This window comes from Salmo salar, chromosome 10 (genome assembly GCF_965601325.2).
Source record: "Salmo salar chromosome 10, fSalSal1, whole genome shotgun sequence".
Classification (NCBI taxonomy): domain Eukaryota; kingdom Metazoa; phylum Chordata; class Actinopteri; order Salmoniformes; family Salmonidae; genus Salmo; species Salmo salar.
The window spans coordinates 17,575,192-17,588,785 of record NC_138300.1 but is presented as its reverse complement, the minus strand read 5'-3'; the positions used below and the strand labels follow the sequence as shown (position 1 = coordinate 17,588,785).

The following is a 13,594-nucleotide window of genomic DNA, read 5'->3' as shown; positions in this document are numbered from 1 at the left end:
AACGTGAACGCGAGTCCCCGGTGTACAAACTATGTAGCTAACATAATGGTCTCTCTTACATACTGCCATCTGTTGAGTGTGGTGTGGTGTGGTGTGAGCCGCACGTGAACGTGTGTGTGTGGTGTGAATGCCTGTAGTGGTAATAAGTCTGTCACAGACCAGAAGACCTCTGACTTCACCTGTGCTGAGAAGCCATGTGTTCTTCATTAAAAGAAACCCTCTGGCCACATCATTCTAGCCTGACAGTCATAGTCCAGTCACAGTCATGGCTATATCCACAGCTACGTCACTGAGAAACATCCTAATACCAAACAAAGTCATAAAAACTTCAAAAACCAAAAAACTCCCACGACTTCTAAGATTCAGCATAGCTTGTGGTAACAAAGGGTGACACAAAACCACCACCAAGATAGGATGAAAGAGCTGTGTTAAAGTGTAACTGGCCTAAAAGCACACAGATGTGTGTGGGTGCTTAAAATGAAACTGTAACGTCTGCGTCCAACTCACACTCCCAAACATTTAGATCCCTGGAACGCAGCCCACTTTCCAGCTCACTCTCCAGATCCCAATTACCAGAATTCTAATCACCTGTTCACACACCTGCATGTCATCATCACACACTATTTAGTTCAGTTCCTTGCACCCCATCACTGTGGGAGTGTTGTTTGTTTTGAGATAATAGTTTTTGCATGCCTCACTCACAACTCTTTTTTGCCTATTCCTTGCCTGTACTGTTGTAATTTTGGACCTCCCGTGTATGACCTTCTGCCTGCCCCTGGACCCAGCTACCTGCCTACTCCTATGATCTCTTCCAATAAACACCTGCTGCGCTCTGCACTTGAAACCAGCTCTGTCTCCTATCGTGTTCATTACAGACACATGGACAATTCCAGGGTAAAGGAATTGCGCTGAGACTCACTTTCAATTTATGCCAAACAAAATCCATTGATTTCAAAGTTTAACAAACCATACAACTCTACCGATAAGGACTACTTTTAACAACTTGAACAGAACATTTTACAAAAACACATTTACTGGAAGAATTGTGCAGATCAAAGTTTGGGAACAGAATTTCATTTTTTTTTGTGTTACCACGTTTTCCAAAAACTCTTAAATATCTGCTCCGAATTAAGATAAAAAAAATGTCTGCAGAAAAAATGGGGTGTCAGCTATGACCTTACACCTGTTCTCTTTTGGTTATTGAACTACAGTAAGTGAAGTGGATTTACACCTGGTAATGGATTGCGGTAATGGAATTTCATCAGGTGTTCCTGATCTGTACTACCCAGAAAGGCATAATTATGGATATGAACGTTACTCTTCATGGTGATGTATCTTAAATAGGTACAAAAGGTATAAATATGCAATACCCTCCTTTGCATATTTGGGTATTTTTATATGCAATGGCTGTTATTTTAATGAGCTTTGCCCCCAAACAAGACCAAATTTGGGACCGGACCAAATCTAAACCAATCATAGACGTCTATGTTTTACAAGTTTGCACATCAAACACAGTAGAGTACAGTTCAGTACAATACAGTACAGTATACTGTACTCAACTCTAGTGTGCTCTACTGAACTGTACTCAACTCTTTTTGTTTTTACTTCACTGTACTCTACTGTGCTCCCACACTTGTAAAACATAGACATCTATGATTGGTTCAGATTTGGTCCGGTCCAACTGAGACAAATCTGAACGAATCATGGATGTCTATCTTTGGGCCATATCAAGGCCGGTCCGGAACGGACCAAAAATCAACATCTGTAGGTGTTGAATTTAAAACTGGTCCGGTCCGGACAATAACAAAAAAAAAACAATGTCTGTGTATGTTGGAATCAAGGCCAATGTTCATGGAAGTACAGTGTCAGTCGGTAAGGATGCTGGTTACAGTAAATGGAAAGAGAGGGGGTCATGGGTAGGTGTGAGTAAGAGCTGGGAGAGGTGACATTAACTGGAGAGAGAGAAGAGAGAGGCAGAGAGAGAGAGAAGGAGAGAGGGAGGGAGGGGTTGTCCAGACGGTTCTTTACACTCTTGCTTTGAACACCAGATGACAGAAACAGAAAGAAAACAGTTATGAGCTGAACATACAGTACCAGTATGCCAGTGGAAGGGAGGACTGTAGCAGGTGACCCAACTGTGGTTTGTGCCTACTATGATTTCTCATTGTAGCCAATTCACTTGCAGTAATTCCATTACAGATTTTTCTGAAATTCCGTTACCAGTTTAGTAACGGAATTTCAAGTTTTAATTTAATAATTCATAATTTCACTTAATTCATAAACCAAATAGATATCCCTAAAAACACAATAACTAATTGTTACGTCAACCTTTACTTGTTACTTCTGTGAACTTTCATTATCCTCCCTCCTGATGAAGGAGAGAAATTAGAAAATATCTTAAAGATATGTGGGTTTTTGGTAACAGAATTTCAAGGTACAGGGCAATGTTTCTAAAAATTAAACAAGGCAAGTCATCTCTCCAAAACGAAATATAAGTGTTGATATTAGTTGGCAGGGGTCTTTAATTCAGCATTATTGTGTTTTGATGTATTTCTAATACCTTCTAAGATGTTTTCTGGTAGATGTTTTCTATGACCGCTTTTCTATCTGTTTGACCAGAAATCAAAGCCTCTGCTTATTCCTAATATTTAGGATAGAACATGGTTGAAACATTTATATATGCCTTCATTTCTAAAAAAAAAACGAACTCTTATCTTTCATTTGACATGCTCCTATAAACTTCACGTTAGTCTTCATTGGTCCTTTTACATGGAAATTATTACATGCAGCATCTTGGAGAATAGTTGAGAGGGAATAAAAACGTGGTGCATTTACCGCCTGCGCTTCTGGACAATGTCAATGGGCCGGTTGACTGCGCACGGGGATCCACAGATATTCCCATTCCGCACTGTGAACGACCGGTCCGTGGAGGGGGCCATGAATACACAGTTTGTTGGCAAACTCATATTTCTCCCCCCTTTATTCACTCCTCTCGCTCCCTCTTTTTCCCCCCCTTTCTACTTCTTCCTCTGCTTTCCTTAGTTTCCTTCTTCTTTTGAAAGCTACGGTGGGAACATTAGAGTGCTCTTGTCCGTCTCCTTTCGCGCGACCCCGCTGCTTTCCTCACGCCGCACCTGGTTCCCATTGCCGCTCAAATGAATGATATGTCAAACAGAGAGGACCGAAGATGCCGCAATTACAAGAAAAGCCAAAACAGCAAGACAATCCCTGCGAGAATCTGGGAGAAAGTCTGAGGCTTTGAGGGAAATCCTCCTTGGTATTTCCCACCAACATTCCTGTCAAAAACATTGAAAAATCCGCCTCTTGAAAAGCTGCTGTGTGTTTCAAAAAGTCAATTTTTTTCTCCCGGGTAACATCCTTAGATGTGGTTGTGGGACAGAACAAGTTCAGTTTGTCACCAAGCGCATGTTCAACAGTCGTAGAAGCAAGAGTGAAGCTCCCTTAAACTGCCAATATGGAATTCCTTTTCTATCCAGATGAAGGTCAAAATAAACAAAATGCAGATTAACTAGCTTGATTTTGTCCTTTCCATTCCTATGTCTGGCTCTCACTGTCTTTTTGAACAATCTCTACATGAAGGCTTGATCAGAAAGCTCTCCCAGTCTCCCCTCTGTCTCACTCCTCATCAGTGTCTTTCTCTCCTCTGCATTCTTCTAAACCCAGTCTTCCACCTCCAAGTCTCAACTCCCTCTGACAGCTGAAGACATGGACCCTGTTGAAAACTCAATAAGTGTCTGTTTGTGTGCAAGTCTCGTAATATATCATGTGTCTGTGCTAGTGTTCCCTTCCTGTGTATGTCAGTTGAACTGTGAGGTCAGAAAAAGCAGGGGCGGTCTCAGAGGCAGCATGGCTCCTGCCCTCTCAGTGTCTCCAGGTTTAACTCTTTAAATGCTCTATATACTATATACCATGCATCTAAATACCATAAATTCCTGAAATATGTGCCTACAGACATATTAATATATCAATGACATTGCTTAGACTTCTGTCTTTTTTCTTCAAGAGAGAAAAAGACACTATGACAGTAACACATTGAAGCGTGTCACAATAAAACTGAGAACAGTTTCTACTAACAAAAGCCCGAATGGAAGACAATGATTAGTTGAGATTAGTAGTATGGGGTGTGTTACTACTTGGCTGGAGAAAAAGCCTGCACCCATATCAGCCCTCACAGGGGGAGATCACCCACTCCTGTTTTAGCATGTTTACTACATGACAGCCCACACAGCGACAGGTCTTCACCTGATCCCAGACAAGAAAATCTCCAAAAGTCATCTGCCCAGACCTAGAGCCAGAGCCCAGATCACTAAGGTCAGAGAAAGCAGTGGACTGAAATGGCCCATGAGCTCACAAATCGTCACTAATGAAATCAGGGGTAAATATTTGTCCACTGGGGAAGAGGGCACAGAGCCCGGGGCAGCATGTTGGCAGACATGTCGGAGGGGAATTGAAAAGGGGAGCCTTTTGAATGTCACGCAAGTGTGAAAACATAGTGTTATAAAAAACACACATTTTTGTATTCCATTGCAAAATGTTTTCCGTTCAGGGCCTAATGAACACAACCCAGGTATATGACCTCTGACCTTCTCTCTCTGCTAAGGAGATGGGAACGACGACGACATAAATCTGTCACACACACCAATGACAGGCACAGTGCTGAACGATTAAAATAGAATTTCCCTGTCTGCAATCTTGCTGGTACTGCCAGCCATCTGGGGAAAACCGGGAGAGAACGTTTATCACAAAAAAACTAGATATAAAATACATATCCAAAGCTAATACCATAAAGCTCTACAGGGTTCAATTACATTTCATTTAATCAAATCTAGTCAGGGTTCAATTCAATAAAATCAACTCTGAATTGAAATGGAATTGGTCCGAACATTGAAGCCCTGACCTACAGTAAGAGACATTCCTGAAACGTCAACGAAAACTAAAGCCATCAGCAGCAGTGGAGCACTGAGGGTAAATACATTCCAGTTAGCATGACTGTTGAAGGCATCTTATAGATCTGGACAATCTATGATAGACAGGGACATACGTAAGCTGCATACATCGGACCCTCTGATCATTGCGCAACGTGCCTGACAAACGTGCTGGGTCTTGAAAAAGACACTGGGCTGGGTGGCTTTCAAAGAATGTGCCTCTGTGCCATGCCGCGTTCCCTCCGCTATGAGGAACCACATCTAGATCAGAGTGCTCCCTGCTATGCATTGTCACCCTCCGGGGACTGGCTGGAGTACCGTTGGGTAGGCACTGGATCACCATGTGCCTGCCTAATCGAGTTGAGTCGAGCGAACCGTACGTGCCCTTCATCCAAAAATCGAAGCCCATTATTTTGTTCAATTGCTTGACAATGGAATGTTTTATTTCTGTTGTTTTAATGACAAAGTCTAACTATTAAAAGGCTAATTATTAAAGGCTAATTATTAAAGGCTAATCATTTGGGTACTGATGTTCTAGCACCCTTTTATGGAGATCAATTCACAACTAACAGTACACCTACATAGGAAATGTGTATACTTTCTACATTGTGTTTTTGGAAAAGCATATTACTATTCTCAGAAATGTGGTTCATTTTAGAAAGTAAAGATGGACAGTTGACTAAGATCGCAAAGAGTCTTCCAAAAGTTACGAATGAAAACACTCACTGGAATTGATGCTACTCCCCTGAGATTCCTGTGAGTCTGCCTTTCAAAACATCTCACATTTCTAAACTTCTCAAAACCTCTTTGGAACTGACCTATGCTTTCATGTGAAACGTAAACCAAGAGGCTGTAACCAGTAGATGTCACTCCATACCAAAATACTAAATAATAACCTCGCCCTGACACAATATTCAATGGCCCTCTGAAACATCAAAACCATGGAATAATAAAACACACACCTCCTAGAGCCGGGCATGGAGGAATCAATAGGTTTTTGGGAGTAAGAGGAGGGGGAGGAGGGTGATGGGGAAGGGCGGTCATGCTGAATACATGGAGCTGGAGTAGTGACGCACATGAGCCACTGTTGCGGCCCCCCTGGTGGGGTCTGGGAACTATTCCAGGCTCGGGGCTTTATTTTGGGGGGACAGACCGGGACTGTTGTGTTATTGCTGCCTTGATTAGCATTCCAGTTCTCTTTGGGCTGCGTGGCTGCCTGGGAGAGCATGGGTCGTGTTCAGAAGGCACGAACGTGAACTTGTCCAATAAGAACACAGAGTGCAATGTTCTGTTTCAAAGCATTTTGCTACATTATGCATGCAACCACTCTCTCTCTTAGTGGAAAACTAGACTTGAAGGGGCTGTTTGAAACGTGAATGGCTGATCGAGATATGACATTGACGAACTCTCTGGTCTAACTGTAATCTCAGTCTGGAGATTCTCCAGTGCCCAGTGCTACCTGGATGACATGCTTTGGGTCTCTCGCAGTGTGGCAGTAGTCAGCAGATCAGACTGACAGGCACCCAGAGACACTGACGAGACCACAGCTTGTATTAGCAGTGATAGCAGTAGTGTCTGAACACCACTTGGGCACTGATAGAGGCTTTGGGGGGGTTGCAGGCCAGGGAGAGACAAGTTACAGTCCATGCTTCGTTAGTTGAAGCCTCTCATTATTGAGTCACACTCGAGGCAAAACCATTCAAAGGAATTGAAAAATAAACAATGTGGGGTCAGATGGTTGATGAAGCACAAACTTTGTGTTTTTCTTTGAAACATGTAACGTCAATCTCCATCAAGTACCCCACCACTGCCACCAAATGATGTGACTGGCAGTTGCCTGACCCCTTGTTTATTGTAACTGATTAAACAAATGGCATAACTGCTAAGCATGATAAAGTATGAGGGTTATTATGTGCCCTCTTCCTCAGTGCACATTTGAAAATGGCACCACTGTACTTCCCCTATAGCTTTGCATCTGCTGGAATGTGGGCAGCCCTCCTGTGAAGATCATAACTGTCGTGGCCATAGTTATTTGGTACTTCACATCGGTCAGTGGCTTTGGCATTGAATGGGCTCTCTCAAACGCTCATGTGATGATGACATCAGCACATCTGGAAAGCATTGGTGGGGTGGACCTTCAGGTATTGACCAAGACGACGGGGGTGTTCGGGGGGGGGGGGGGGGGGGGGTCTCAGAGGAATAGTGTGATGATCTGAACGTCTCCAAATGTCTGATCATATGATAATGTTATAAGGGATCCATATATCGTCTGGGCCATTGCTTAGCATTACACATAAAGTAAATAATGGAAGCATATGAGGGGCACAGAAGAAATGTGTGAACAGATTTGCACTATAGAGACACAGTACTAACAAAGTAAGATATTGAAACTCTATGGTAGCCCGGGAATGAAAAAAAAAACAGAATAGACGAAAACAAACAAATCACAAACATAATCCCAGAATACTGCCCATCTGAACCTGAGGGCACTTTCAGACTACTCTGCTCAGGCCTCTCTCAGTGGTGGTGGTGGTGGTGTTAGAATCTATGATCAGTGGGCGAGTTACTGGTGACCCCAGCCAACTGTTGATCTGCAGAGGCTAATACCACATTGTACCACCCATCCCAGTGGTGCCTCCCTCCTAATAGGAGACGTGTGGGTGAAAGCACATTCAGTATACGAATACAAACCAGTGTGCAGGAAGGCTCCATAGGAGTATGGTGTGGCTAATCACACACCCACTCGTAACCACACACCAATCACACACACGCACACAGTGAGCAAAGTGTGCTCCACCAGTGTTACTCACTGCACCCCCTCCCAGTTGTGAAATCAGCAGACAGGGTTGGTGCTATCGATCCTATTCTCCTTTCCCCCGGGCTGGTACAGCACAGTACACAGAGCAGTCAAAGTACACACGTACACCCGTACACACACACCACACACACACACACACACACACACACACACACACACACACACACATGAGCTGTGACGGTCACAGAATTTTGGATGACGGTTATTGGTAAGCCAAATGACCGCGGTCACCGTTATAATCGTTTAAATAGCAAAAAAAAAAACTATATTTATTTATATTTTTATTTATCCTTTATTTAACTAGGCAAGTCAGTTAAGAAGAAATTCTTATTTACAATGACGGCCTACACCGGCCAAACCCGGACCGATGCTGGGCCAATTGTGAGCCCCCCTATGGGACTCCCAATCACGGCCGGTTGTGATACAGCCTGGATTCGAACCAGCATGTCTGTAGTGACGCCTCTAGAGCAGCGGTAAGCAGAGAGGAACTGGGTCTACAACAGACCCACATTTGGAACGCCTGTTTAATAATACCATCCTTTTGATATTGTCTCAAATTCCCCCCACCAGCACAGTAGCTAAGTTGAAACAGAACTGTATTTAACTTCTGGCTTCCTGCGGACTGTTTTTGTGCAATTGAAAGCAACGCTAGTGTATCTAATCCGTGTACACCCGCGTTACTAAAAACAGCTACTGTAGTACTGGCTGGCTTGCTCGGTCTATAAAAAAGTGGTCAGATGAAGCAGATGCTAAACGACAGGACTGTTTTGCTAGCACAGACTGGAATATGTTCTGGGATTCTTCCGATGGCATTAAGGAGTACACCAGTACATCAGTCACTGGCTTTATCAATAAGTGCATCGAGGACGTCGTCCCCACAGTGACTGTACGTACATACCCCAACCAGAAGCCATGGATTACAGGCAACATTCGCAATGAGCTAGAGCTACCGCTTTCAAGGAGCTGGACTCTAATCCGGAAGCTTATAAGAAATCCCGCTAAATCCTCCGACAAACCATCAAACAGGCAAAGCGTCAATACAGGACTAAGATTGAATCGTACAACACCAGCTCTGACGCTCGTCGGATGTGGCAGGGTTGCAAACTATTACAAACTATTACAGACTACAAAGGGATGCACAGCTGAGAGCTGAGAGCTGCCCAGTGACACGAGCCTACCAGACGAGCTAAATAGCTTCTATGCTCGCTTCGAGGCAAGTAACACTGAAACATGCACAAGAGCATCAGCTGTTCTTGACGACTGTGTGATCACGCTCTCCGCAGCCGATGTGACTAAGACCTTTAAACAGGTCAACATTCACAAGGCCGCTGGGCCAGACGGATTACCAGGACGTGTACTCCGAGCATGCGCTGACCAACTGGCAAGTGTCTTCACTGACATTTTCAACCTCTCCCTGTCTGAGTCGGTAATATCAACATGTTTCAAGCAGACCACCATAGTCCCTGTGCCCAAGAACACTAAGGTAACCTGCCTAAATGACTACCGACCCGGAGCACTAATGTCTGTAGCCATGAAATGCTTTGAAAGGCTGGTCATGGCTCACAACACCATTATCCCAGAAACACCAGACACACTCCAATTTGCATACCGCCCCAACAGATCCACAGATGATGCAATCTCTATTGCACTTCACACTGCCCCTTCCCATCTGGACAAAAGGAACACCTATGTGAGAATGCTATTCATTGACTACAGCTCAGCGTTCAACACCATAGTGCCCTCAAAGCTCATCACTACGCTAAGGACCCTGGGACAAAACACCTTCCTCTGCAACTGGATCCTGGACTTCCTGACGGGCCGCCCCCAGGTGGTAAGGGTAGGTAACAACACATCCGCCACACTGATCCTCAACATGGGGGCCCCTCAGGGGTGCGTGCTCAGTCCCCTTCTGTACTCCCTGTTCACTCATGACTGCACGCAGAGGCACGATTCCAACACCATCATTAAGTTTGCTGATGATACAACAGTGGTAGGCCTGATCACCAACAATGATGAGACAGCCTATAGGGAGGAGGTCAGAGACCTGACCGTGTGGTGCAAGTGTAACCGATGTGAAATGGCTAGTTAGTTAGCGGTGGTGCGCGCTAATAGCATTTCAATCAGTGACGTCACTCGCTCTGAGACTTGAAGTAGGGTTTCCCCTTGCGTTGCAAGGGCCACGGCTTTGTGGCGCGATGGGTAACGATGCTTCGTGGGGTGTCAGTTGTTGATGTGTGCAAGGGTCCCTGGTTTGAGCCCGGGTTGGGGCGAAGAGAGGGACGGAACCTACACTGTTACATTGATGCTGTTGACCCGGATCATTGGTTGCTGCGGAAAAGGAGGAGGTCAAAGGGGGGTGAGTGTAACCGATGTGAAATGGCTAGTTAGTTAGCGGTGGTGTGCGCTAATAGCATTTCAATCAGTGACGTCACTCGCTCTGAGACTTGAAGTAGGGTTTCCCCTTGCGTTGCAAGGGCCGCGGCTTTTATGGCGCAATGGGTAACGATGCTTCGTGGGGTGTCAGTTGTTGATGTGTGCAAGGGTCCCTGGTTCGAGCCCAGGTTGGGGTGAAGAGAGGGACGGAACCTACACTGTTACACAAGGACAACAAACTCTCCCTCAACGTGATCAAGACAAAGGAGATGATTGTGGACTACAGGAAAAGGAGAACCAAGCACGCCCCCATTCTAATCGACAGGGCTGCAGTGGAGCAGGTTGAGAGTTTCAAGTTCCTTGGCGTCCACATCACCAACAAACTAACATGGTCCAAACACACCAAGACAGTTGTGAAGTCTCCCCCTCGGGAGACTGAAAAGATTTTGCATGGGTCCTCAGATCCTCAAAAGGTTTTACAGCTGCACCATCGAGAGCATCCTGACCGGTTGCATCACTGCCTGGTATAAAAGCTGCTCGGCCTCCGACCACAAGGCACTACAGAGGGTAGCGCTTACGGCCCAATACATCCCTGGGGCCAAGCATCCTGCCATCCAGGACCTCTATACCAGGCGGTGTCAGAGGAAGGCCCTAAAAATGGTCAAAGACTCCAGCCACCCTAGTCATAGACTGTTCTCTCTGCTACCGCACGGCAAGCGGTACCGGAGCGCCAAGTCTATAACTCTACCTACATGTACATAATTATCTAAATTACCTCAACACCGGTGCCCCTGCACATTGACACTGTACCGGTACCCCCTGTATATGGCCACGCTATTGTTATTTACTGCTGCTCTTTAATTATTTGTTATTCTTATCTCATACTTTTTGGGGGGATTTTCTTAAAACTGCATTGTTGGTTATGGTCTTGTAAATAAGCATTTCACTGTAAGGTATACACCTGCTGTATTTGTCACATGTGACAAATACAATTTGATTTGATCACGCAGCTAGCTAAATTAGCTAGCTTATCAAACTGACAGTAGAAAGTCGATTTCAGTTAACCTAGCTAACGTTAGCGGCTGATAATCTAACTTTAGATACGTGAGCTAACTAGATGGTTAGCAAGCAAGTATCATGCAATGTCAGTTTGTGCTAACTGGAGACACCGGTAGACCAAAACAACTAGCTAGCAAGCTAATTAGCCAGCTAGCAAGTGTTAGCTGGCTGAGTAGAATCAGAGTAGGTGAACGGATGATCTCCGCATGTGTGGTTCCCACCGTGAAGCATGGAAGAGGAGGTGTGATGGTGCTTTGCTGGTGACACTGTCAGTGATTTGTTTAGAATTCAAGGCACACTTAACCTACATGATTCCATATGTGTTATTTCATAGCTTTGATGTCTTCACTATTATTCTACAATGAGTAAGTGTGTTCAAACGTTACCTGCCCCAATTCAAAGTGCCAAGTGTAACGTTTGGTGGAGGAGGAATAATGGTCTGGGGCTATTTTTCAAGGTTCGGGCTAGGCCCCTTAGTTCCAGTGAAGGGAAATCTTAATACTACAGCCTACAATGACACTCTAGACGACTCTGTACTTCTAACTTTGTGGCAACCGTTTGGGGAAGGCCCTTTCCTGTTTCAGCATGACGTGCACAAAGCGAGGTCCATACAGAAATTGTTTGTCGAGATTGGTGTGGAAGAACTTGACTGACCTGCACAGAGCCCTGACCTCAACCCCATCAAAAACCTTTGGGATGAATTTGAATACCGACTGCGAACCAGGCCTAATCGCCCAACATCAGTGCTCGACCTTACTAACGCTCTTGTGGCTGAACAGAAGCTAGTCCCTGCAGTGATGTTCCAACATCTAATGGAAAGCCTTCCCAGAAGAGTGGGAAGTCTCCCAGTCCCTGCCACTGAAAAACATCCCCACCACCATGCTTCACCGTAGGGATGGTGCCAGGTTTCCTCCAGACGTGACTCTTGGCATTTAGGAACTCTGGAGCTCTGTCAAAGTGACCAAAGGGTTCTTGGTCACCTCCCTGACCAAGGCCCTTCTCCCCCAATTGCTCAGTTTGGCCGGGTGGCCAGCTCTAGGAAGAGTCTTGGTGGTTCCAAACTTCTTCAATTAAAAAATTATGGAGGCCACTGTGTTCTTGGGGACCTTCAATGCTGCAGAACTTTTTGGTACACTTCCCCAGATCTGTGCCTAGACACAATCCTTTCCCGGAGCTCTACGGACAATTCCTTCGACCTCATGGCTTGATTTTTGCTCTGACATGCACAACTGTGGAACCTTATACAGACCCGGTGTGTAGCTTCCCAAATTATGTCCAATCAATTGTATTTACCACAGGTGGACTCCAATCATGTTGTAGAAACATCTTTAAGGATGATAAATTGAAACAGGATGCACCTGAGCTCAATTTCGAGTCTCATAGAAATGTTTTTTTTATTTTTTTTATAAAGTAGCAACATTTCTACAAACCTGTTTTTACTTTGTCTTTAGGGGGTATATGGTATTTTATTAGGATCCCAATTAGCTGTTGCAAAAGCAGCAGCTACTCTTCCTGAGGTCCACACAAAACATTAAACATCATACATAATACAGAACATCATTAGACAAGAACAGCTCAAGGACAGAACTACATACATTTTTAAAAAGGCACACGAAGCCTACATATCAATGCATACACACAAACTATCTAGGTCAAATAGGGGAGAGGTGTTGCTTTATCTGTTTTTTGAAACAAGGTTTTCTGTTTATTTGAGCAATATGAGATGGAAGTTCCATGCAATAAGGGCTCTATATATCATACTGTACGTTTTCTTGAATTTTTTTCTGGATTTGGGGACTATGAAAAGACCCCTGGTGGCATGTCTGGTGGGATAAGTGCGTGTGTCAGAGCTGTGTGTAAGTTGACTATGCAAACAAATTGGGATTTTCAACACATTGTTTCTTATAAAAAGAAGAAATGATGCAGTCAGTCTCTCCTCAACTCTTAGCCAAGAGAGACTGGCATGCATAGTATTTATTTCAGCCCTCTGATTACAATTAAGAGCAATTTAACACAAAGTGCCACTCTGTTCTGGGCCAGCTGCAGCTTAAAAAGGTCTTTCCTTGCAGCACTGGACCACACCATTGGACAATAATCAAGATTAGACAAAACCAGAGCCTGCAGAAGGTAAAGTCAAGTAATTTAGTCTCCTCAACTTGTTCAACAGCCACACCATTCATTACCAGATTCCTCTTGAGGTCTAGCACTTAAGGAATGATATGCACCAAATACAATGCTCTTAGTTTTAGAGATGTTCAGGACCAGTTTATTACTGGCCACCCATTCCAAAACAGACTGCAACTCTTTGTTAAGGGTTTCAGTGACTTCATTAGCTGTGGTTGCTGATGCGTATATGGTTGAATCAACAGCATACATGGACACACATGCTTTGTTTAAT

General features: G+C 44.5%; 1 protein-coding gene across 5 annotated transcripts in view; it reads right to left on the bottom strand.

Annotated features, from left to right (window-relative positions):
• LOC106613633 (3',5'-cyclic-AMP phosphodiesterase 4C) overlaps positions 1–13,594 on the bottom strand; it is a 166,299-nt gene that overhangs the window by 59,568 nt on the left and 93,137 nt on the right. Inside the window, exon 1 of one of the 5 annotated variants that reach the window (XM_045687401.2) lies at positions 2,836–3,853. The exons of 3 other annotated variants lie outside the window; for them this stretch is intronic. In XM_045687401.2, coding sequence (XP_045543357.1) covers positions 2,836–2,966 — 131 coding nt within the window. In that variant the 5' untranslated portion in view covers positions 2,967–3,853. Of the gene's footprint in view, positions 1–2,835; positions 3,854–13,594 lie in introns of those variants that run through there. One more of the 5 variants, XM_045687400.2, reaches the window with a different exon arrangement.